General features: G+C 44.3%; 2 protein-coding genes across 3 annotated transcripts in view; one reads left to right on the plus strand and one right to left on the minus strand.

Annotated features, from left to right (window-relative positions):
• SLAMF1 (signaling lymphocytic activation molecule family member 1) overlaps positions 1–20,575 on the minus strand; it is a 33,554-nt gene extending 12,979 nt beyond the window's left edge. The window contains exons 1-5 of one of the 2 annotated variants that reach the window (XM_025860655.2): positions 20,209–20,575; positions 12,244–12,582; positions 10,150–10,434; positions 1,214–1,350; positions 317–351 (exon numbers count right to left, since the gene is read on the minus strand). In XM_025860655.2, coding sequence (XP_025716440.1) covers positions 317–351; positions 1,214–1,350; positions 10,150–10,434; positions 12,244–12,582; positions 20,209–20,284 — 872 coding nt within the window. In that variant the 5' untranslated portion in view covers positions 20,285–20,575. The remainder of the gene's footprint in view (positions 1–316; positions 352–1,213; positions 1,351–10,149; positions 10,435–12,243; positions 12,583–20,208) is intronic. The other variant, XM_025860654.2, reaches the window with a different exon arrangement.
• A 2,723-nt stretch (positions 20,576–23,298) lies between these two features.
• LOC112814893 (ATP synthase F(1) complex subunit epsilon, mitochondrial-like) lies at positions 23,299–23,454 on the plus strand. Its single transcript, XM_025860656.2, is given in 1 exon segment — positions 23,299–23,454. A coding segment is annotated over 1 exon segment (156 nt).
• The last annotated feature ends 1,918 nt before the right edge of the window (positions 23,455–25,372 follow it).

Here is a 25,372-nt window from a genome sequence, read left to right on the forward strand (position 1 = left end):
CTGGTATCTCAACGTTTCCTTCCTATCCGGCCAATTGTGGGTGCCCTGCCCCATCGCCTTAGGCTCTCATCACAGTTTCTGTCTGAATCACCCTACCCTCACCACTCCCCATCTAACTCTTAGCTGGAGGAAATGAGATAAAAGTAGGTGGATGTGCTGTGATCTAGACTTTCTTATACAAGCAAACCCAGCAAGAGTGCTGTGGTAAGAGCTTTTTTGAGAAGCTTACACGTGAGAACGCTGATCTACTTGAGAATAAGATCAGCCATCGACTTGGTGGTGTGAGGGTCAAGTCCTGTCCTCACCGTGGGAAGGCCAGCCCAGGGGCCTATCCTGGTCTGGGGGCAGGACCTCTGACTTCGGTGGGGGTGGGTGATGAAAGTGTGGCCGAGCACATGTCCCTGTGACGTGGAACAGGGGACCCTTTGGAGGGGAGGCCAGGAGACACATCCCCCAGGCGTTTAAACTGCCAGGGAATAACTGGGCCTTAATAACTACCCTGGTTGATCTTCTATACTGTTTAGTTAGGCCTTAAGCAACCTCACAAATTGTACAGTTTCCCAAGATGAGTCAGAATTTGTGTAAAAATCTTAGTAAAAAGCGTTCCCTCTGCTGTGGGTCTTCCCAGTGGCACGTGGCCTGGTTGTTGGGAGACGTACAGTTCTGGTTCTCTCATTAGCTGGGCGGGTGAACTTGCACAAGTCACACAGCTTCTCTGTGCCTCTGTTACCCCACTGCTAAGTCACGAAGAGACAACTAACTTACTATTCTCGGAGGGAAACTGCAAGAATAAAAAGAGGTTTTAGAAAAGTTTCAACCCTTGGATGAAAACATCTTATTATAATGCCCCTTTTTTTTGGTCCGTAATTATAACTTTTCTTGAACAAGATCCAAGAGTCCCCTGGATTCTGTGTCTAGTGAACGTTGTCAAGTCTCTTGTCTGGACGCCTTCAGCATCCTGTACCTTCCTCCCCAGCAGTGCTAGTCATATTGAACATGAACGATCTCTGTCGTGTCTCCCACGTTCAACCTCTGTGGCTCATCCCTCTTTCCATCCCCATGGCCTAATTAGGGATCAAGACATACTGAATTAGACTGAATTGAGCAAGGTCCCAGGATATGTGTATTTAGTGTTACTGCAAAGGTGCTTCAGGCAGAAAGCCAGAGTGGTGCAAGCAGATCTGCCTGTGCGGAGAGGTTCCCTGCTTACCACAGAGTCTGATATGAATCTCTTTATTGGCAGACACCTACCTCTTCTTCTCAACAGCAGTATTACCACTTCGAGAATCAAGATGACACCAACGATGCCCCCTAAGAACAGCCCAGCATACAGTCCCCATTGTGTTGATTCTGAAAAAAAAAAAAAAAGTCAAAGGGCAATCTCAACAGTACTGTAAGTTTAAAAACATCCTTCACGGAAGTGGGGAGCCCAAGCCCCGTGCTCTCTGTCTATATTCTCTCTCAGGGGACACATCCATTCTAATGGTTTCAGACAGCAGTTGCAGACCACTAACGATTTCCTACCTCTTCTCTTATCCTAATTCCTCTCACCATATTTGACTTTCTTAATTTCCTATGGAAATGTCCTAACTCCTGTAGCAGTTTTTCTATTCAAATGCTTGATTTGCACCTGCATGACCACGTATCCAAAATCAGACTCATCTTTGTCTGTCCCAAGTCCACATCGCTTGCCCATTTCCCTGGTTTTAAGTCTCTGAGGAGTCCTGCAACCACTTTGGTAAAGAGAACATGCCGGTTCCACCTGCTGTCCCCACACTCTCACACCACGCTCATGTGACACTGGGAGGAAGAACGACCGACTTTTGTTCTTTAAAAATAAACATAATAGTACTATTATTGTCCTCCCATGCAAATAACTCTATTGAACCCACTGAACCTGAACTGAAAGAAAAGCATGTGTGTTTTCCTCTCAGGGATTCCAGTGCTTAATACAAGTCCTAGAGTAGCAGTCAGCCAGGCTCAAGGTCATAGAGCTACTTTTTTTCTTCTTCTTTTTTTTTTTTTGCTTTCTCTCCTGTACGCACTTCGCCAAATCCTTCCAAGCCAGGAGCAGTACCTTGAAAAACAGTGAATGAGACCTAATGCCCCAGCAAACAAGACATCCAGCTTACTCAGATAATAACAGACAACTATGGAGCATTGTCAATGGGCCAGGCTTTATTTTTAGTGCATTGTGTGTACTAATGGATTTAATCCTCACAACAATCCTACAAGGTAGTGACTCTCATTACTCTCATTTCGTGCATAAGGAAGCAGGCACGGAGACCTTCATATACTAGAGCTTGGTCTAGGGGTGGAAACGTGGCTGAATGCTGAAGACAGACTTCTTGGAGAGTCAGAGAGACTCATGGTAATAGCATTAAGGCTCTAAACACAGTTGACACTTGCACGGCAGCAGCCAAGCCCCATCGTGTTCCATCAGCCCATGGAACTGACCCAGCAGATTGTTACAGTTGTTCTGACTGTTTTGAGACTCTTTCCTCTTCCTTCATCCCTCACCTAGGTTGGGACCTTCTAAAACAGCAGTTCATTTAAGAACAAAGACTCCAACCATTTCAATCCTTTTAAAAGGTACTATTTCTCTCAAATTTCCTTTGAGATACAAATAAAGTAAAACCAACCAACAAGGGGTTGCCTCTGAACCACAACGTAGCAGATAACAAAATTGCACTGGGAACACCTGCCAAGCAAGCCTTTCCCCTGTCGCCTGGTGCATGCTGCTGATGCTCTGTGGCTCACCTTCTCACATGAACTAAAAAGGACTGCGCCCCAGCCTTCTCTGGCTTTTCCAGGGAGTCAGGAGGATGAAAGCCATCTGCTATCCTTGTCCTATAACATAAATGTTCAGCATCTGCTTGTCTCCCGCCAGATCTGAGAGGCCTTTGTCCTGAGAGATCTTTCATAAGCCCTAATTTTTCTCTTAATTTGAATCTGTTCGAGGACTTAAGTGATAGGTCCACAGAGGCTTTTAATTGTTAAAGGGAGCTATTGCACTATCTTACCCAACTCACTAATTTTATGTTGAGGACCCTGAGATTCAGAGGTGTCCCCAGAGTCACAGAGAAGCCGATGGCAGAGCTGGGCAGGATGAAGACTTGATATTTTGTGTTTTCCCCTACGGCGATGGGCCCCCCACAAGGAAAGCCCTGGGAGGTGCCCATACCGTCAACATCCTCCCTCCAACACCTGCCCATTCTTGTCCCCTGTGCTGTGCCCCCCCTTCAACCTTCAGCTGCCCACCAGGCCTGCCCAATGCTGGCCCCAGGCCAATTCTACCCTCTCTGTGTCAGCTTCCCTGACCATTCCAGCTCCCATTCTTCCTTCTCCCTGGGACTCTGCAGCACCTTGGTTTTCGTCATGTGTCTTAGAACCTGAGTTGTGACACTACCGTTGCGGTGCAGACCATTTTCAGCGAGGTCATTTGGAACCAGATAGGTGGATTCAGATTCTGGACCTACCACTTGATAGCTCTGCGACCTCAGATAGATTGCTCATAACCTCTGGGGCCTCAGTCCCCTTGATTGTAAAATGAGTACAACAATATTTAGTTCACAGAGTCTTTCTAACAAGCCAAGGAAATAATTATGGGAAGTGCCCAGAGCAATGCCTGGAGCATAAATGTGGTGCAGAAATGTCAACTCCTTCCACTAGCCTCAAATCCCCGACCTAGCTGCTAGCCTCTCAGAGGCCAGAGGCCACCTCTTTACCTCTTTTGTGGCTGTCTTAGGACTTGACACACAGTAGGTCCTATTGATTGATTGGAAAGACAGAAGATAGGTTTGATCTCACATCCAGAGAAGTCCCTTCACTGGTGTTCAGAGACACTCCAGCCCCATCCTATTGTTTGCCTATGACTTGGTTTCCCTATCTAGCAGGTCCAAGTGGTCTTGCACTTGGTGCTCATCTATTTGGCACTATTATCTAGTGATTTGAATGTTTATATGGAAACTGAATGTCAGAAACTCTATGCCCTTAGCAATTTGGATAAACATGGACAAAATGCTACTTTTATGGCTTGTTGGGGTCAGGCTGCAGGGGATTCCTGCAATTTCTGGTAATTACTTCCTGGTGGTCCTCCAAGTCTTTGCTCTTGTGGCTCTGCTTGCTGCAGTCGGGGCTATCCTGCGTGCAAGGCTCTGTGCTTTCATCAGTTTCCACACAAAAAATGCCCAAAACCTACACCAAGAATTTTGTGGATATGAATCCTCTACTGAAGAGCTGAAAGGTCACAGGGAGCAGAGTCCATTGTAAACCGGGCAGCTTTACACCATCTGACAGGCTCAGACCCTCTTCTTCTCTTCCTATATCTGCACAAGCCATATCTGTCCCCTTTCTCATACAGAATCATATAACCCACAGCTGGATTCCTTGGGGTGGGTCTTACCTTCTGCCCTCTAACATTTACATGAAGGTACCCTGTTCCTTATGAGAAGAATTCTAGTAGAGGTTTCTTAAGATGATAATATTTTCCTACCTAGTAAGGTCCCACCTAGATTGTAAATTCCAGAAGGTAGACCCTGTTCCTTGTGCTTTATTTGCACTGCCTCCCACCTGATACAACGTAGGGTTAGGGGGGCACTTAATAAGCGCATGATGAAGGAAGGTAGATTAAATTAGAAGCCATAAAACAAAGCTGGGGGGGAGGACTGTCCTGTATCCTTTGGTTAAGAATGATCACAGCGCTGAATATCAGAAGGTCTCAGAAGGAATGCAGGGTTACTTACTTTTGAATGGCTCAAAGCAGCAATCGATGGGAATGAGTGATGACCTACTTAGCATATGCTTCACAATAATGAGATGGAACCAGAAAAAGAGGGAGTGCCTGTGCCCTCAGCACCACCTGTGTTCCCATTTTCAAACCACCGTTTCCTGTGACAGAAGACTCCAGTTCTCCATCTTCTTCCTCAGTGAGGACTCTCAGATCGGTGCTTCTCAGCAATCAGAGCAATGTTGTTCGTTCATTCGCAAAGAAACCGAATCTGAATATTCCCGTACAGGAAAGTTGGGGCCTTTCCCCTCTGGAGCCTCTTAGAAGCAGCCAAGGAGGCCGGTTGAGAACTCCAGCACCACTCCTCTACCCTACTGGCTGTGATTTAAACCGTGACAACTTGGCAAGTAGGCATGCCTCCAAGGAGAATGCTGGAGGACCTTTTTTATCTTGAAAAGTTGGCTGCCACAGAAACACAAAAGCTTCTCACCTCCTTCAAGTCCCCAAAACTTATTCTTTAAGGAGATAAAGAAGTAAACAAAAGAGACTCTGAGAAACAAATATAGTTTGCCCCCAGGAGATCCAAGACGCTAACATAACGGTCTGAGAATGCTAGATCTCTTTCCTGCCTTTCATGTGGTTCTGTCAGCAAGCAGTCTGCAAGGCACACAACTACTTGAAGAAGCCAGCCATCTTAAAAAAAAAAAAACAAAACAAAAAAAAACCACCTTCTTGCTGATGGTGGCTTCCACTCAGAATTGAGGGTGGGGGAAGGATGCTCACACAAACCATGCACTAATTTGAGATCTGGGACCATCCAAGTACACATTTTTACAGAGTTCACAGTTTCCAGAAAAACCCCTTACATTGCCTGTCCCAACCAGCATTGTGGGTCAGAGGCTGGCAGCTGTGCCCACAGTTTGCCCCCACGCTTCCATGGCAGCACAAACCTCGTCCAGTCACATGGCTGTCCAGCTTGGGCTTACCCATCTCAGCTTCCCTTGCAGCAGCTGTGGCCATGAAACAAGGCCCATGAGAGGTACCAGGTTCCATCCTTCTACCACTATTGTCATGCTTACTTGACTGGGAGTACCATGAAGAGGGACTTGCCTCTGTGCATGGAACGTCTAGATGACTCTGTAGCAGTGGGTGCTCCCATTATTAGAAAGTCCTTGTCAGAGAGGGGGAGCCCCTGGGGCTCACTGGTAGGTGTCATTTGTTTCTTCCTCTGAGCTAACCCAGACTTGCTGAGCCAACTTTCTGCTAATCTACTGAAAAGGGTCCTCTTTTCAAGATGAGCTTCCAGGGGCATTCCCTTTTAGCTGAATTACTTAAGGTTTTGTATTATTCATTCTAGCATAGATACAACTATTTCAGAAGATGGTCATGAAGAACAACAGCAGGTCATACACGATTGACCCACATGAACATGCTTTGCATGACTCCCCAAGAGTGCTCTGTAAGCAAACTAAGACTTGGACTTTGCAATAAAGATGCTTCATAGCAAGAGACATTAAAATGTCTCTTACTGTAAAGTAATGATGTGGCAATTGGAAAAAGGATGAATATATATGACTGAGAGCCTGGACAAATGTCATTAGAAAACTGGCATGGTGAAGAGACCTTTAATAAACTCTCAGACCCCACCACTTCATCCCAAGACTGGAAAGTCCCTTGTATGAAGTCTTCATTAAACTAATGGTCACTGCTTTGGTCCAGGCCTTGTCATCTCTTGATGGATCACTGCAATGGTAGCTCTTCCCCACAACTAGTTTCTCTTTCTGCTGCCTCTGCCCTGCCCCCACCTCTTCTCCACACCACTGAATTTTCTCTCTGCAACGCAAAGGTGATCATGTTACTCCTCTACCTAAAAGCTTTATTACTTCCCATTGCCTATAGGATAATACCAGACAAGACCCAGGTGCCTCTGCTTTTCCTTCTGCCTGGAATGTCTTTCTTTTATCTGCCTGGATAATTTCTGTTTATTCTTCAAAATCCAGTTTATGTCACATCCTCTATGATGCTCTCTCTGATTCCTCCAGATGGTGTCCATCATCACTTCCTCTTTTTACCTCCATTCTGCCCATCACACCACACAATCTAGGATAAGTTATTTACAGAAACTATCTTCTTCCTTAAGGGCAAAAATCATGGCTTTTTTCGTCTTTGTGTACTCAGCACCGAGCACAGTGTTGGAACATAGTAGAAGCTCAATAAAAGTTTTGGCAAACTAAGCACAGTATTTTAAAGAATTAATAATATTCATTTGCAAACACAAATCAATAAACTAATAAAACTCTGCTTTCTGTCTTTAGGCAACCTGGTGGACTAGGAATGGCACGCCACAGACCAGCTATGTAATCTTTGATGTGCTGTTGTCCCTCATCCTTAGAGGAAGGGAGGAGGGATCTCTATTTGTTTTTTGTTGTTGTTGTTGTTTTTAAAGATTTTATTTATTTATTTGAGGGAGAGAGAGAGAGTGAGAGAGCACGAGAGGGAGAAGCAGACTCCCTGCTGAGCAGGGAGCCCGACGCGGGACCCGAACCCCGGGACTCCGGGATCATGACCTGAGCTGAAGGCAGTCACTTAACCAACTGAGCCACCCAGGCACCAGAGGGATCTCTATTTGTGTTATGATTGAATTGTGTTTCCCCCCCAAAATTCATATGTTGAAGTCCTTAGAACATGGCCTTATTTGGAAACTGGGTCTTTATAGAGGTAATCAAGTTAAATTGAGGTCATCAGGGTGGCACTATGAGCTGCATTGTATCCCTCCCAAATTCTTAAGTTGAAGCCCTAACGCTTAGTACCTCAGAATGTGAATGTATTTGAAGATAGGATCTTAAAATACGTGATTAAGTTAAAATTAAGCCATTAGAGGAAGCCCTAATCAATCTTACTAGTGTCCCTATAAGAAGAGGAAATCTGGACACAAAAAGAGGCACCAGGATGTGCATTCACAGGGGAAAGACCCTATAGAGACACAGCAAGAAGGTAGCCTTCTGCAAGCCAAGGAGAGAGGCCTCAGAAAGAAAAACCAGCCCTGCCAACACTTGATCTTGGCCTTCTAACCTCCAGAATTGTGAGAAAATAAATTTCTGTTATTCAAGCACCCAGTGTGTGGTATTCTGTTATGGCAGCCCTAGTTACAGGGGGGGGGCTTAATCCAATATGATCAGTGTCCTTATAAGAAGGGGGAATTTGAGCAGAGATATGCTTCAAGGGGAGACAGTGTGAACAGACAGAAGAAGACAGCCACCTGCCAGCCACAGAGAGGGACCTCCACAGACCCCTCTGTCACAGCCTCAGAAGGAACCAGCCCTGCCAACACCTTGATTTTGGACTTCTAACCTCCAGAACTGTGAGACAATAAGTTTGGGTTGTTTCAGCCACCCCATCTCTGGTACTTTGTTACAGCAGCCTCAGCAGACTAATACTTGTTGTAACCTTTTGTTAGCACTTCTTATGAATGTACGTGCAAACTGAATCATAGAATATGGACTCTGGACAGAACTTCACTAGGTCACCCTTTTCATTTTACAGATGATGGAACAGGGGCCCAAGACAGTGAAAAGACTGCCTCATGTCAGGTGGTTCTCCTAACAGCTGAGTTGAGATCCTCACAGGGCTTTCTCACGATGCCATGTTTCTGTTGTTCATGTTCCTTCACCCCTCAATAGAGCCTGTTCCATACTCAGTAAAGCTGGTCATATTGTGCATACTTGGTCCTTAATGTAGCCTAGGCAAGTGGGAGCATCTGCACCTGTTTCTTTAGAATGTCCTGAGCCAAGTGCCCCTACCTAAGCTTCATGAACTATCAAGGCTTTGGGATGCACTAATTCAATTCTTCTTAAGTCACACTGAGAAGCATGAAGAGAGTTCTTCCTTTTTTGAGATGGGCCAGGGTAAAACACTTGGTGTCCTGTCTTTGCTCTAAGAGGGTTGCTATAACCACAGAAGCTTGTGCCCCCAAGAAAAAACCCCGCGATTTTTGTGCATTATCTCTTCCACTAATTCCTGTGAGGATTCCAGGATCAGACAGCTCAGCTGTTACTTGCTCTGCGTGTGAGCTTTTGATATCTTTCTTTCCTCATCTATAAAGTGGGAATACTAATATTGTTTGGTGGCTGTGAAGATTAAATGAGATTCCACCTAAGTGGCACACAATAAACAATTAAGGTCTGTCAGTTGTTATTATTTTAGATAAAGCATCTAAGTCTTAGGTGAAGTGACCTTATCCTTGTAAGTAAACAGAACAGCATTGGGTCGAGGGTCCCTGGGGCCACCTTCTGTAAACTCTATAAAGCCTCCTGCACAGACACCAAGTCTACTGCGGGCTGAAGTCTCCTTGGAATGACTCCTGTTCCCTGTGGTGGATGCAGGAAGGAGAATGTCATGACATAGGTAATTCTTTGAAGGCAAAACCCAGGTCCTTCTGTCCCCATGCACCCCTGAGGCATGGACACACGATCTGTTATTGAAAAGGCTCAGTGGTCTGTCTTTCCTGCTTCCGACCTCAAACAACTACTTAATCAGCCAGCCCTCCCTTCCTCCGACAGCAGAATAATGAGGCTCTTCTTCCTGGAGACTGAGCAGTCGGAAGGTATGAGTGCAGGTGCTGATTCTGCTGTTTATCATTTGAAGAAACTCGAGCAGGGTACTTAAATGCTACGACCTTCAAGTTCCTCATCTGTACAATGAAGACGATGATACCACGTATCTGGTAAGGTTATTGTGAGGATCAGAAGAGATCATACCACTGAAAGTGCTCTGCCAATAACAAAGTACTACATGATTTATTATTATTCCCAAACAGTCCAGGTCTCAGTCTGAGAGCTGACTCCCCTGGCCTTTGACTTGCTATGAGATTCACAGTCCATTCGATAAAATGTGGCCCTTCATTACATCCTGCTGTTCATTATTGAGCAAATATTTCATGTCTTATCTTTACAACATGTTGCTGGAGTGCAGAGATCATGTATCATATCCATGCCCAATTTTCTGTGCATAGGTGGTCAACTGTACTTATTGATGGTACAGACCTGACCCACCATTAGTGGAGTATGGACTGGGGAGTCGGGACCTGCCACCTTCATTCTCTCACCCAGCTGCCCTTGCAGCTTGGAGCCAAGACAGGAGGGGAGAGGAAGAGTCACAACTGGGAGGCCTGCACTCTGGGTCTGGCCCCATCATTTCTTATTGTTGTCCTCAAGTATGAACCGAGCATAATGTCAACCCGGTGATGATGAGCTGAGGCAATTCACTGAATGCATATGAGGAGGCTTTTCTCAACTATAGAGAAAATGGAAAGTGTTATTACCAAGGTGGAGGCCACGGCTATGGGAGCAGAGCATTTACTCCAGGTGAGGACTGAGCCCATATCATCAATGTGCCACGCCCACCCCCACCAGGGCACTCACCTAAAGATTCTGGCCTGCACTTGGACTGCGGGGTGAAGGTCTGTGAGCGGCTGCTGATGGGGTTGCTCGCGGTGCAGAAGTAGACATTGTTGACATTCTGAGGGCCAAGGCGAAGGTGCAGGAGGTGAGAACCGTTGGCTGGGATCAGTGGGTCGGTGGCCATTTCCTCACTCCAGCTGTAAACCACATAGTCCCCCTTCTCCACTTCGCAGGCCAGGGTCAAGCTGCAGTTCCCATTCTCCTGCGTCCAGTTCAACACCTTAATTTCCGGAGTGGAGACCTGCTCTGTCAGGAGGGGGAGGAAGGAAGCCATCACTGAACCCCCTGAGATTCTAACGTGACCTTCTTGTTAGAAGAAAATGCAGCCTAATGGTAGTTTTCCCTCCCTGTGGGTCTGCAGTGTGATTTATTTCTAGTGGGGATCTGCTGGTTCCCCCAAATCCCTCTCTCTCCACTATACTCCTTTCCAGTACGACCTCAGCACAAAATAGGGAAAAATCATTTGTCTTTTAGTTCCCTCCTACCACTACTGTTAGGAATCTGCTTGCTCTTGCTGATGCTCCCAATCTGAGTTGCTCTTCTGTTTTCTACCTGTGGTGTTTTCTGCCAACTAATCCTGCATGGTCTAATTGTCACTGGCTAAAGTATTACCTCTAGACATGAAAGAATGACATAGTGGTGGGGTGTTACCTGGAGTGTGTGCGTGGGTGGATGGGTGGGCGTCTGTGAGTGTGTGTCTGTGTGTCTATGTGTCCGTGTGTGTATGTGTCCGTGTCTGTGTCTGTGTGTGTCTGTGTCGGGCAGTGGGGCAGGGGTGGGGATCTCACTCTAATGCTGTGAAATGGCCAAGGCAAGGGGGCAGGTTGTATTTATTGAGCAACTACTGTAGGATGGGCATGATTCTGGAATTTTACATCTGTCATAGTCTTTAATCTTCTCGACAACTTTCTCAACAATTATAACCTTAGTTATAAGTATTCCCATTTTACAGATGAGGAAACTGAGTCCCAGAGAGGTGGAGTGTCTCACATAATATCACTCAAGCTGAGATCAGAACCTAAGGCTGTCTGACTCTGAAACCCAGCCTCTTTCTTTCATGGTTGCAGAAACTGTTATCTTCCAAGGTAAGAATTTATGTGACAAGATGTGACAAAAGCAGTGAACTATTCTAGAAAATGCATGATGTGTCATCCCTAGGCCACTATTGGAGTAGTCAGAGCTCTCCGGTACCTGGCAGAGGGCTGAGGGGAGCCTGCATACACTATGTGGAGGAAGGGGAATGCTGGGTAGGTGGGGCTCTCTGTCCCATCTCAAAGACAAGAAAGTCTCTCTATGAGAAAGCAGGACAACCTGCATGGCTGTTGTCAGGATTCCTGGAAATTCAAAGAGCCTCCGGGCCAAAGAGACACAAACTCTGCGTGCATTCAAGAGGGGCTGGCAGTTAAAGAGGCTCAAAAAAGCACTGGCCTTGGTTTCAGATGGACCTATGTTCTAGTTCAAGTTCTGCAGCTGAGCGGCTTTATAACCAGAGCCTCTGTTTCAATGAGAAAAAGTGCTTTTCCCCCAGGTAGATGCGGTCCTGTGCCAGAGCACAGGGCATGTGAGTGGTGCATGGGCTGATTCAGGGAACCACCCACGAGGACTTGTATAAGCACAAGCCAACCACTTCTCCCTGGATTTCAATGTCCTCATCGATGGAAAAGAGGTTGGGCTCGATCTATGGTATTCAAACATTTTAAAAATTGAGGGAAAAAACCTTTTTTTCAAACCAAGTCTTATTTGCTAATTGAGACTCTTGGGACCACAGGCCCTATAGTCCATAGGCAACTGGGTTCCTTTTCTTTGGGAAATGGGGGTAGGGCTAACTAGTGCTAATCAACTACCATCAGTGAGCAATTTGGACAAAAAGAGTTTTGTGAATCTCTAAAACCTCTTCCTAGAGCACAGTTTAAACACCCTAGACTAGGTGACCTTTCAAGTTGCTCCCAATCCTGGATACTCTTGCTTCTGAGAGACGCCTAAATCCTTAGGTAAAGGATGATCTCGGGTGCCCCCCACCCTGGCCCGTGCAGACTGGGGAAGCCCCATTATTACCATAGAGCTTCAGCTGCAGACAGAAGTGTCGAACTGAAAAGTTCTCCTCCAGGGTCATGAAGTACCAGCCCTCATTTTCCTTTCTGCTTTCCAGGATCCCCAGGCTCAGGTTTTCCAGATGAAATGTATAGCCATTTTCCAGATAGCGTGGAGAACCCCCTTCTGGAAGATCCAGAGACGCTATTTTCTTCTTGACACTGTTTCTCGGTGACTCTGCTCTGGTGACGAGGATGTGGATGCTCTTGTTCATGCTCTTACTTACCCCTTCAGATGCCAGGGACAGCAGTAAACTGCTTCCCAACCGCCCAGGGATCTCTGGGCAATTCATCAAGCTCTCACCTGTGTGAGGAAGAATAAGAAAGTCCCTTTTTGTAGGGGCCTTTGAGAATCACATCCTGTCTGTGGATCAGGAATGACAGATGGAAGGTGCTCCCTCTTCCTCTTGCACTATCCCTGGGGTTGCCAGGTCCTTAGTATCCTATAAGAATGGTCATGACAGTCCCACTATATTCTCAATGTTTCAAAAATCCCAATGTAAATCTTAAAATTACTTACAAAGGAGATGTACAGACTAACTAGGACACTGGGTTTCTTTGATCTGGGAGATAATCCTGTCAACTCAGATTTATAGTTAAGGCACAGAGAAGTTAAATGACATCCCTAAAGTCACACAACCAACAACGGGTCTAGAAGCCAGGTCTGCTAATTCCTTGACCAGACTTCTCACCACCCCTGGGTACATAGTATGAAGGGCAGAGAGCAACTGAAGCTGATTCTGATCTCGTGAGCCCAGGAGACCAAGGCTACAGAGCATCATTTCAGATAATGAAGAAAGAGAAAAGTCTGAGGGATGTAGAGCTAGGAGAGTGGTGAGCCCAGTGTTCAAACTGTGGAATTCTTGCTCTCGAAAAGACCATAAGATAGTTTCTAATATCAAGGGTAAGAAATTACTTTATTTCTCTTTTTCAAAAGAGCTGAGCCAACAACAACAAAAAAAAACAAAAAACAAACCCAAAACAACAACAACAACAAAAACCACACCCTTTCAAATCACTGTAAGAGATCCTACTGCTGACTATTTAACACCTCCTCTCTCCTCAAACCCATGGCCTCTGCTGATGACTCTGCTTCTCATTGCACTGAAAACGTAGAAGAAATAAGAAGAGAACTTCCATTTGAAACTACCACCAAGAAACCTACCTACCCAGATGGATGGTCTATGCTCCCATTAAGGTTAGCCTCTTCCATCATGGAACACTCACCCACCTCAAGCCTTTGCTCTTGCAATAGCCCCCACCCCTTGCACCATCAGCTTTGTTACTGGTATAGAATGTTATGGGTTATTTCCACCAACACACAGCATACCAACCCGTTTCCCTCATCTTACAAACCCCTCCCCTGACCCCAGGTTCATCCCTGGCTGCTGCCTCATTTCTCTCTTTTCCTTTATTGCAAAGTCCTTTAATGTGTGTTTGTATTTTCTGTTTCTGTTTCCTGACTCATTTTTCCTGTACCTACTCTTAGCAGTTGCTCTTCCCTACTACTCACTGGAACCACTCTCATCAAGGTCACTGTATGTGCCGTGGTGCTGAATCCATTCTCCATCCTCATCTTGCTTTCTCAGGAGCCCTTGATATTGTTCATCAGTCCCTCTTTGAAACACTGCCTTCATCCAATCCCTAGAACCCCACTCTCCTGGTTTCCTTCCCATTTCACTGGCTTCTCCTTCTCGGTCTCCTTGACTGGAAACTGCTGCTCTTAGAGACCTCTAAATATTGGATCATCCCGGGATTCAGTACTCAGACCTCGTCCCTCCCAGCCATGCTCATCCAGCTGCATGGGTTGACAGACCTCTGGAACGCTTACAGAGATAGATCTCCCACCCAAACTGCCTACATGGATCAGTATTTGGAGGTCGAAAGGGCATTGCAAACTTAGCAAACAAACTCTTGGCTCCAAAGCCCCTCCCACTGACAACATTGAAACTCCCCCAAATTCTGAGACCAAATGCTTGACTCATTTCCTTCTCTCATACTCCTTACGGAGTCTATCAGCAAATCCTGTTGGCTCTAACTTCAGAACATGTCTGCAATCCAAGCACCTCAAACCTCCCTCATTGCTGCCACCGGAGTCACAGCCTGACATAGCCATTGGCTTCCAACTAATCTCCTGGCATCCGTGCAGTAGACAGAGTCATCTTTTTAAGCCTGTGTCAGATTTTGTCTCTCTCCTGCTTTAAAACTTCCAGGGATTTCTGAAACCCATAGAAAAGATATCCACAGGCTCTGTTATGGCTTCAAAGACTCTGGGTAAACCCGTCCCTGACCCCTCTCCTGCCCTCTCTCTCCACTCACTGCACTATGGTTGTACTGGCTCAAACACCTCATCAAGAACATTCCCTGCTCAGAGCTTTTGCTTCTGCTGTTCTCTAGATATCTTTTTTCTTTATATATCAGGATAGCGCACTCCCTCACTTTATTTTCAAAAAATTATCTCCTCTAGGGGAAGAATGAAGGGGGGGAAATCGGTGGGGGAGATGAGCTATGGGAGACGATGGACTCTGAGAAACAAACTGAGGGTTCTAGAGGGGAGGGGGTGGGGGGATGGGTTAGCCTGGTGATGGGTATTAAAGAGGGCACGTTCTGCGTGGAGCACGGGGTGTTATGTGCAAACAATGAATCATGGAACACTACATCAAAAACTAATGATGTAATGTATGGTGACTAACATAACAATAAAAAATTATCTCCTCTGAGAAACCTGCTCTGACCATCCTATATAAAATAAACACCCCTTCTGACTGCACACTTACCCCTGTCAGATGATACATCGTACATTATTTTATTTTATTTTTGTGTCCCTGGTTAGGATGCAAACTCTTTAAGAGGAAGAATTTCATTCTGTTCGTTGTTTTTTTTTTTTTTAAGATTGTATTTATTTATTTGACAGAGAGAGACACAGCGAGAGAGGGAACACAAGCAGGGGGAGTGGGAGAGGGAGAAGCAGGCCTCCTGCCTAGCAGGGAGCCCGATGCGGGGCTTGATCCCAGGACCCTGGGATCATGACCCGAGCCAAAGGCAGATGCTTAACGACTGAGCCACCCAGGCGCCCCTCTGTTCATTGTTTTGTGTCTAAGACCTACAACAATAGTTAACCCACAAAACATGTATATGGTAGGCGTTTAATAAATACCTGTTCAAAATATGAGTGCTGAAAGCTACATTACCTAACTAAAATCTCTTTCATTTAGCTTTGTCCGTTATGTAACTGAACTTAACCATAAGCTAATTCTCATAAAAGAATGAGCCCATGACTCAGAGAGCATAGATTGCTTTAGTTGATAAGGAAGCCAGAGAAGTAAAACAAAACTGCCGGGTTAAGGAGTGCAGTCACCTAGAAAGGACACCATTGACTTGTGGCTCACATGGGCTGTTGGAGAATTGGACAAACTGGTCCAGATGTTCTTGATACCAAAATGCCCTGAAATCTCAACACGGGCCCATAAAGGGCCCAGCTAGTATCAAGCTAGAGATCCAGAGATTGGGAGAAAACAATAGGCAGTCCACCGGGGCTGAAATTACGGTGAGATTGGTGGAGACTAGAAACGATTAAGGAAAAGTGAGGGGAAGGGAGGATGTAAGACAGAATAGGGAGGAGCCACCACGACCACCAAAGAAATCAATGAAAGAAAATAGGAAGGGAAAGAGAAAAAGAAAAGGAGCAGATGTGAAGGCAGTCTGGGCAGCATCTGCACACTCACGCACGGGGAGTGAGATCAAAAATCGGTTAGGAAGAAACCCTCACACCCTGTAACCCACATGAAGCTTGGTGATCTCACAACCGAGTGTGTGTGAGTGGCTGGCTCTGGAAGGGGTACCAGAAACCAGCACCACCTAAGCACAAATGGAAAAACAAGTGGGGACTTTAAAGTGGTTCACAAAACCCTTCAAGTGGAGTCCCCCCTCCTGAAACATCCTACTGCCTGATGCGTGTTTTCCAGCGGGCTGTGATTCAGTCAGTCCTGTTTACTCAAAGAGTCTGGAGGAAACATTTGTAGCCATTAACACCAACTCACTTTCTTCAAGGGTAATTCTACTTAGAAAGTAGAGTGATTCACATGGACCCATGGATATTTTCCTGAAATGAGCCCCACTTGGCCAACCCTTCACAAGACGGGATTCCCACCTAATGATAACCACTCGCTTTGTTTTGCTGGGTCATAACACGTTCACATGGGCTCACAGCCTCTCGCCATAGCTTTCAGGGAGAGGAGGCGGGCGTCTCTCCAGTCCTCACACTTCTTACAGCAAATCTAGGCCCCGGAAGAGAAGCTGTTCTTTAACCTCCAGTCCCAGGAGCCATCCTCTTCAACCCTGCCCATCCCCCGCCACCCTGTTCCTTGATGCTGCTGGGTCTTTCTGACTCAGAGTACTTGCATTTCCATGCCCCAGCCTGAACACACCAGTTACTGCCCTCTTTTTTCCTGACTAACTCCTTCCATCCTTCCCGTCTCTGCCTCTGACCCCTAGCTTCATCTAGGCCTCCCTCCAGTGCCTTTGTATGTCCCCTTCACATCACTCATCACGCTTTTAACTCTGATTCTATGCCTGTCATCCTTACTCAGGAATAAGCTTCTGAGAGTAGTGACTGTGTCTGTTTTGTCCACTTATAGTCCTAACAGCCACCTGGGACATAGAGGAAACTCAGTAAATCCTTGTTGCTCAAGAGAATGAAAAACTGAATGAGTGAGCAAATGGCTACAGAGTCTAAGTTCCCCCCTTCTCCAAAATCAGAATGTACTCTGTTTCATCTGTAAAACATCCCTAAGAAGTACAGTGTGGGGAGAAATGATGGGGACCCTTCTCCCTGCTTGCCAGCTGAGCAGATGGAAAAGCCTTGGCTATGGACCCTAGGCTTCAAGCTCAGCAGGTCACTTGCCATCCCCCTGAACACTCGCAACACCTCACCTCTGCATTGGTGCCTTCATCTGGAATACTCTCTTCAAGTCTTACAAAAATCCAGTGTATATATTTGGGAAGATACACAAGGAACTGGTGATAGCAGTTGCCTCCAGCAGGGGGGACGGTAGGGGGATTTGTCTCCATTGTATATACCCTTTTGTACTTTTGAGGTTTTAAATAGACATATGTGTGATACTCTTCCAATAAACAAACTAGTTAAAAAAAATTAAATGAAAACTTACATGATGAAAGAAGTTCCTATCCACTTTCCCAATTCCAGATCAAATACTTCCATATGCCCTCTACTTCCTTCTATAATTTTATCAACTTCTCTCACCTTTTGAATACTCCTGCACTTCATTTCAATTCAATTAAAATCAACTTATATGTTCCAATTATAGATAGCATATTCTAATTTTTACCATGGGACCTGGATACAAATTTTAGCATGCCTCCCACTCCCACCGAACATAAGTTTATCCAGGTTCATTTATTGAGGTCTCTGAAGTCAAGCTGTGTGACTACAGAGAAAGTGCTAAGCTTCTCTGTGCCTCTCATTCCTTCTTCTATAAAATTGTGCTGGTAACAATAATAACATATCTCATAGAGTTGGTGTGAGAATTAAATGAATAATATACAGAGCACTTAGGACAGTGCCTGGTATATTGCAAGCAAGCTGTGCATACTATTATTATTCATTCAACAATCATTTGTGGAAGGGCTCTGATGTGCCAGATACTGTGTCAGGTGCTGGGCAGAAGTTGTGGATGTTCATTTTGCTTCCCCCACACCTTGCACAATTCCTGCCACATCACATATCCTTAATAGATAGTTACTCAATGGGATTGTCCAAAGTCAGTCTATGGATAAAACCAATGAGCCCTGATGTTCTGATTTCCAGTCTGGTGCTGGAGATGTGAAGGTGATGGCATTATATTCCCAGTATTAAATCTCTTGAAAAAAAGTATCCCAGTATTAAGTCTTTTGAGAAGTGCTTAGATCTACATCTTGGGATAGAATGGCCCAGTGAACAAAGATGGGTCAAGTCTGGAACCCACACACTTGTCCTTCATGTGTGTGAAGGAGGTGGGGCAGACCCACATGGAGGAATACAAAATCCCCCTGGGGCAACTCATCAGTTGTAAGAGATGCATCCCTCTGGTGGGGGATGCTTATAATAGGGAGGCTATGTATGTGTGGGAGTAGGGGGAAATCTTGGTACCTTCTGCTCACTTTTGCTGTGAACCCAAAATTTCTCCAAAAATAAAGTCTATTTTCAAAAAATACCATTGAGGGAATGGAAAATTCACTTTATTGGTGGAAGGGACATGTGGACTTTTGATTTTACAATTCTGACAGGGAATTGGGAGGCAAGCTGAGTAGAGATGGGAAAGAGGGTGGGTCCTGATTTTACAAGAATCGCACTTCTTGGTTGAGTAACTGTCATGGTTGACCTGTCCCACTTGCAAAGCTTTTCCATCTGTGTTTAATTGGGGTTTCACAAAAGGGTGTGTATTTAAAAATAAAAACACTAAAAATGTGCATATTTCAGAGAAAACAGAATGCAAGGAAGACAGATGCCAAAGGTTGGTCACAAAGCCCCCACGGGGCTGTACTGCTTCTCACTAACAAGGGACCTCCAAACCTCCAGTGGAGCGCTGTCAGCACCTGCTGCCATGGGCACACCATGGGCCAGGCTGGCCAGCAGGCAAGCAAGCACAGAGATTTAAAAAGTCCAGCCCACTGTTCAACCCCATCATTCCTGATAGTCACTGAAAAATATCCCCAAATGGTAGAGTCACAAATGAGGTGCACTGGGAAGTCTTGGCTCTCTCTTTGGTGGCTTAAAGTGGTTCAGTTTGGTTTTCTGAACTCTGAGCTCGATCACCCCTTCCCTAGACCTCAGAAAGCAATAGCTATGGGTCTGTCTGATTTCAAGGGAAACAGGGGGTGGAGAAATGTCCTCTTTATCTGGGAGTCTGGCAAAAGATAGATCCCATGCACAGCCTCTCCGACATCCCTAGTGTATCTCTGGACTTTTCCTGGAAAAGTCCTTAATGGATTTGCGGTCTTGAAAACCCCAAGTGCAAAACACCCAGAGCCTCAGGATTTCCCCCCTTCCCTAATGCTGCTTCCACTCCAGGCTGCCTCCTCTAGTGTAACCGGCCTCCAGGCACTTCAACACTCCTCACTGAGCCCAAAGTCCACTCCTTGTACGGCTTTTTCTTTCTCAAATACTGTTTCTCATAGCACTGATACTACTAACAGAGAACCCCAGCTCGCCTCTGAGAGGAACACAAGCCAGAAACACAAGAGCAGAGCCCAGCCCCAAACCCTGTGTTGTGTGTCTGGCTCTACCGCTAGAGCTGCCCTGACCCTGGAGAGTTCCCAATTTGCATTTCCAGAAATCCTGGCCTCTCCCTATCTCACTGCCTTGGGAGGGTCTCTTCCAGGAAAGTAGCCACCAGTATGACCACACTGTGGCCACTGTCTGTTCTCAGCTGATGCCTGAGGTTTTCACTTCACTTCTACCCTCCCTTCCCCCTACAGCCCTTCCTTGTTGTTGGACCATAGCTCTGGTTTGCTCACATGTGTGAGGATCCCCTTCAAGGGCAGGGATGTAGGAGTCATCTTCTCCCCAAGCTCCATCCGTCCTTCTCAGCCCCTTAGCCTGGGTCTTTGTCAGATGTGAAAACAACCACTCAACCAGAACCTTGACTAGAACGTCCCACCCTGAGAGCCTGCTCTGGAATGTGACCAGTGCCTTTGGCTGAGGGCTCCTGCTTTCCGTGGAAACTAAGATTGGTGGGGCTGAGCCTTGGCATCCAGGAACCCACAATATTCCTTCCCCTTTCAAAGAGTCAGAAGGAACTCTGAGCCAAGCCCTGAGAGAGAGGCAGCCAAACCACAACCCCCAGCCCCTACGACTTCTCTCCATCCATGGGCTCGCTGACTCCTGGCAGGTAATGGCAGGACTCACATCCTCAAACAGATGAACACTCACCTGTTCCACAGCTCAGCTCAAAAGCCAGGGAGAGAAACAGCAGGAAGTTCAAAGAGAGGAGCCCCTTAGGATCCATCAGCCGGTGAAGAGAGGGAAGGGAGCCGCTTGAGGAGCCCAGCAGCTGCTTGCAGATGCCACGACAGAATGAGTGAGGTCCGTGTCAGGCAGAGGTGGCTCTGCCGCCTAGTTATGCATCAGGAACCAGATGGCTTCCTGTATCACTGGGACTTTTTCTGCCTGAGTCTCGAGGATTGCTCATCTCCTTTCAGGCTTTAAATCACTTTGTTGTTCCCAAGAAGTTCGTGTCAAATGCTCAGACTGCTAAAGACGGGAAAGTAGTTCAGCAAACCCAGCCTTGAGCAGAAATTTACCCCCCTCCTACCCACCCCTGCCTTCCCTGGTAGTTCTGTCTGGTAACTCTTCTTAGAGTGCAAAGAAGAGATGGAGTCTTGTTAGACCGTCCCGAAATCTGGGTCAGTTAGTTCAAGGCTGAACTTGGATGACTAAACGTTAAAGAGTTCTTACGTCTCATGTTTGATTTGTTCCACAACTTCACATGCAGTCAGGTCCTGATGCCAAAGCCACAGAGACATGGGGAAGGCAAGGACAGATCAGTTGGCAGAAACCCAATTTCCCAGCTAGGTGCAGTGTGGTAGAATTTAATGAGCTCTGGGTTGTGTTTGGAGGGGGTACCTTTATTTCAGAGCTTGTGTCTAACTTTTTGTGGAGGGGAAGGGACTAAAACTGGCAGAAGAAAGACATATTTTTCCATGAGTTAAGCTATAAAAATGAAAACACTGGAAAGATGCTTTTACCATCTTTTACTTTGAGAGGCTAGACTCTTGTTTTTAAAGTCCATTTTAGGGACGCCTGGGTGGCTCAAATGGTTGAGCATCTGCCTTCAGCTCAGGTCATGATCCCAGGTCATGGGATCGAGTCCCATGTCCGGCTCCCAGCTCAGCAGGGAGTCTGCTTCTCTCTCTCTCTCTCTCCCTCTCCCCCTGCGTGGGCTCTCTGTCTCTCCCTCTCTCAAATGAATAAATAAAAAAATCTTAAAAATAAAAAAGCCCATTTTAACAGATGAGAGACACTCTCCAATGGGCCTTCCTGAGGAAATTAGGGTAACAAGAGCTGGTGATATATGTGAACTTACTCTTTATCTTCACTGCTTTTCTCCCTCTCTCATGTGACACTCAAGCATCCTCCCCACAATACTACCTGGTGGTGTGAGGGAGCCAGCATGTACCAACTAGTGAGAGCCGATTGTTAAGTTTTCAGGAATCTTGTGAGCTGGGTGATTGATAAATATTACCATTATTAAGAATTCAAATTGTATCAATTTACAGTTAAGTAAATTATATTAAAACTAAAGGAATAAAAACTCAAAACTCATTACTTTCTAATTAGTTCACAACATTTTACTGTTATCTATGCTCTTGAGGACATTTACCACTATTGTATCTCTATGGTGGAAATAAAATACCAGATATCATATGGGCTGCTGTACTACCTTCAATGACACCATGTTGGTAGCTTGAAATCAGGCAGGGTGGGAGCCTACTGGCAAATGATAGAACCAGAGCTTTGGTTTTAATGTTTTGTTGAGTTTATAGATGTAAGAAAGTGATAAAGAAAAGATAAAGATTCAGATTACACTTAAAAGTATATCATGACTGGGCACCTGGGTGGCTCAGTCATTAAGCGTCTGCCTTCGGCTCAGGTCATGATCCCAGGGTCCTGGGATCGAGTCCCACATTGGGCTCCCTGCGTGGTGGGAAGCCTACTTCTCCCTCTCCCATGCTCCCTGCTTGTGTTCCCTCTCTCGCTGTCTCTCTCTCTGTTAAAAAATAAATAAAAAATCTTTAAAAAAAAAAAAAGTATATCATGACTGTAGCCTTGATGTTGTAAATAGCATGCCAAATTTGAGGAAGTACTATTCCAGTATTTAATAACTACCATCTTATTCAGCAAAAAGTCACTAATGTCACTGACCAGCAAATGAAGTTGCAATATATATCTTTGATGTTGCTCATTTCTTTAACCTAAAAAAAAAAAAAAAGTGACTGGAAGCAAGAAGAGAATAGAGTGAGATATTTAAAGAGTTGAGAGAAAGAAAAAAACCCACCAACCTAAAATTCTGAATCCTAAGAAATTATCCTTCAAACGTGAAGGAGGAACAAAGACTTTCTTGGACAAACACAAGTTGAGGGAATGTGTTGCCAGTAGTTCTGCCTTGCAAGAAATATTCACAAAGGTTCTTTAGGGACAAAGAAAATAATATAGGTCAGAAACTCAGATCTACATAAGGAAAGGAAGAGCATCAGACAAGGAATAAGTGAAGGTAAAATAAAAACTTATTTTTTTACTCTTAATTGATTTAATAGATAACACATTGTTCAAAATAATAATAATAACAACAATGTATTCAATTGTGTGTGCTTATGTATATTTCTTATGTATATATATGCTTCTGAATGCTTATATATAAATGAAATGAAGGACAATGATACAAGGGATAGGAGAGAGGAATTAGGATTATTTTGTTATATAAGGTACTCACACTACACATGAAGCAGTATAGTGTTATTTGAAAATGTGCTTGGATTAGTTGTAAATGTATACTGCAAAATCTAGAACAACCACAAAAAAAAGTTTAAAAAAATAGTATACCATACATACTAAGAAAGGAGAGAAAATAAAATGCTCAATTAAACCACAAAAGGCAGAAAAAGAGTGTAAGGCAATAATAACAACAAAGAACAAGAAAAACAAATAGAAAACAGTAACAAATATGGTAAATAATATTCTAACGATATCAAGAAACAATTTGAATGCCAATGATCTAAATGAACCAATGAAAAGACAGAGATTGTCAGAATGGATAAAAAAAAAAACGAGACCCTTTTGGCTCCTGGTGGACAACAGGGACCATTAGGGAGGTGGATAGGGGCAAGAGGTGGCAGGATTGGCAGGTCCAGAATCCTGCCCCTTCTGTTTCTCAGGCCTGATCTTCCTGTAGCTGGGCTGCCCACTAAGCCAGCACTGACATGTCCTTGCAAGTTGGCCAGAGGCACTGACTCTTGAGACATCATGGTGGTGTACTGGTGACAGACTGGACTCAGCTACATCTGATACTCCCAGATTTGTGCAAAAGCAGTGAGAGATGCACTGATGATAGAATTCAAAACAAATGCCCAGAAGACTTCCAGCAGCAGCAAAAAAATTGTGAAAGTGAAAAAGGAATAATCTACTCTGACTGAAGCTTGAAACGCTGCATTTTCCAGGTGATGATGTGTGGGCACATGTTAGGGCAGATTGAAAAAGATCTCCCTTCATGGGAAAAAAAATACCTGTCTTGTTCACAGCCTGACAATGCCAATAAATTGAAGTATGATTCAAAAAAACAAAGCAAAACAAAAACAAAACCCACTTTAGTATAAAGACATATAAAGATTAAAAGTAAATGGGTAGAGAAAGAGAAAACATGCTAACACTAATCAAAGAAAGCATAAGTTGCTATATTAATCTCAGACAGCGTAGACCTCAAAGAAATGAATGTTGTTATCAGAAATATAAGGGTATTATATAATGACAAAGTGGTCAATTCTCCAAGAAGACATAACAATCCTTAACGTATATGTGCCTAACAACAGAGCTTCAAATACATAAGGCAAAGACTGATAGAACTGCAATGAGAAATAGATGAATCCACTATCATCACTGGAGATGTCAACACCCCTCTACCAGAAACGGACAGATCCAATAAGCAGAAAATCAGTAAGTACATCATTGAATTCAACACCACCACCAATCAGCTGACACCTATAGACTACTTCACCTAATAACAGCAGAATATACATTCTTCTCAAGCTCACATGGAACATTCACCGAAATAGTCCACCTTCTGGGCCATAAAACACATCTTAACAAATTTAGAAGAATAGAAATCATACATTGTCTGCTCTCAAATCACAGAGGGATTAAACTAGAAATCTGTAACAAAAAAACAACTGGAAAATCTGAAAATATGTGGAGATTAAATAATACACTTCTAAATAATACATGGGTCAAAGAAGAAATCTCAAGAGAATATTTTAAGTATTTTGAACAAAATGAAAATGAAAACAAAACTTATCAAAATTTGTGGGATTCAGCCATACACACAAAAAAAGTGGTGCTTAGAGGAAAACTGATAGCAATGAATGCATACAATAGAAAATAAAAAAGACCTAAAATCAGTAATATAAGCTTTCACTTTAGGAAACTAGAAAAAGAAGAGCAAATTAAGTCCAGAGTAAGCAGAAGAAAAGAAATAATAAAAACTAGAGTAGAAAGCAATGATATTAAAAACAGGGAATTAATAGAGAAAATCAATGAAAGCAAAAGCTGGTTCTTTGCTAAGATCAACAAAATTGGTAAACCTCTAGCCAAGCTAAATAAATTTAAAAAAAAAGAGGACACAGATTACTAATATCAGAAATGTAAGAGGGGACATCACTACCAAACCCATGGACATAAAAAGGACAACAAAGGAATATTATGAACAACTTCATGCCTATGAATTTGATAACATCGATGAAATGGACTAATCCTTGAAAGACATAATTGGCCAGAACTCACAGATGAAATAGACAATCTAAATAGGTTTATTTCTATTAACAAATTGAATCAACAATTAAATAACCTTCCAAATCAGAAAGCATACTCACTCACTCACTCATTCTATACTGTCTTTCTAACTCATTCTATTCAATATTCTAACTCATTCTAATATCAAAATCAGACCAAAACATCACAAGAAAAAGAAGGCCACAGGCCGGTATCTCTCATGAACATAGGTACACAAATCCTTAACAAAATATTACCCAATCAAATCCAACGATGTATAAAAAGTGGGATGTTTTCAACCAAGTGGAATTTGTCCCGGGCATGCAAGGCTGGTTCAACATTCAAAAATCAATCTATCCTATCAACAAGATAAAGAAGGAGAATCACAAGATCATATTAACAGGTGTGAAAAAAATTAACAAAATTGATAATAAGAGCTTTTGGCCAACCAGAAATAAAGACTTTCTTGACCTGATAAAGAATATTTACAAAGACTTACAGTAAAGCCACATCAAGTTTGTTATTATAGTTGATATAGTTGATATACAGGAAACCA

Source organism: Callorhinus ursinus, unplaced genomic scaffold, assembly GCF_003265705.2.
Source record: "Callorhinus ursinus isolate GAN/ISIS: 27379988/994484 unplaced genomic scaffold, GSC_fseal_2.0 scaffold88, whole genome shotgun sequence".
Classification (NCBI taxonomy): Eukaryota; Metazoa; Chordata; class Mammalia; order Carnivora; family Otariidae; genus Callorhinus; species Callorhinus ursinus.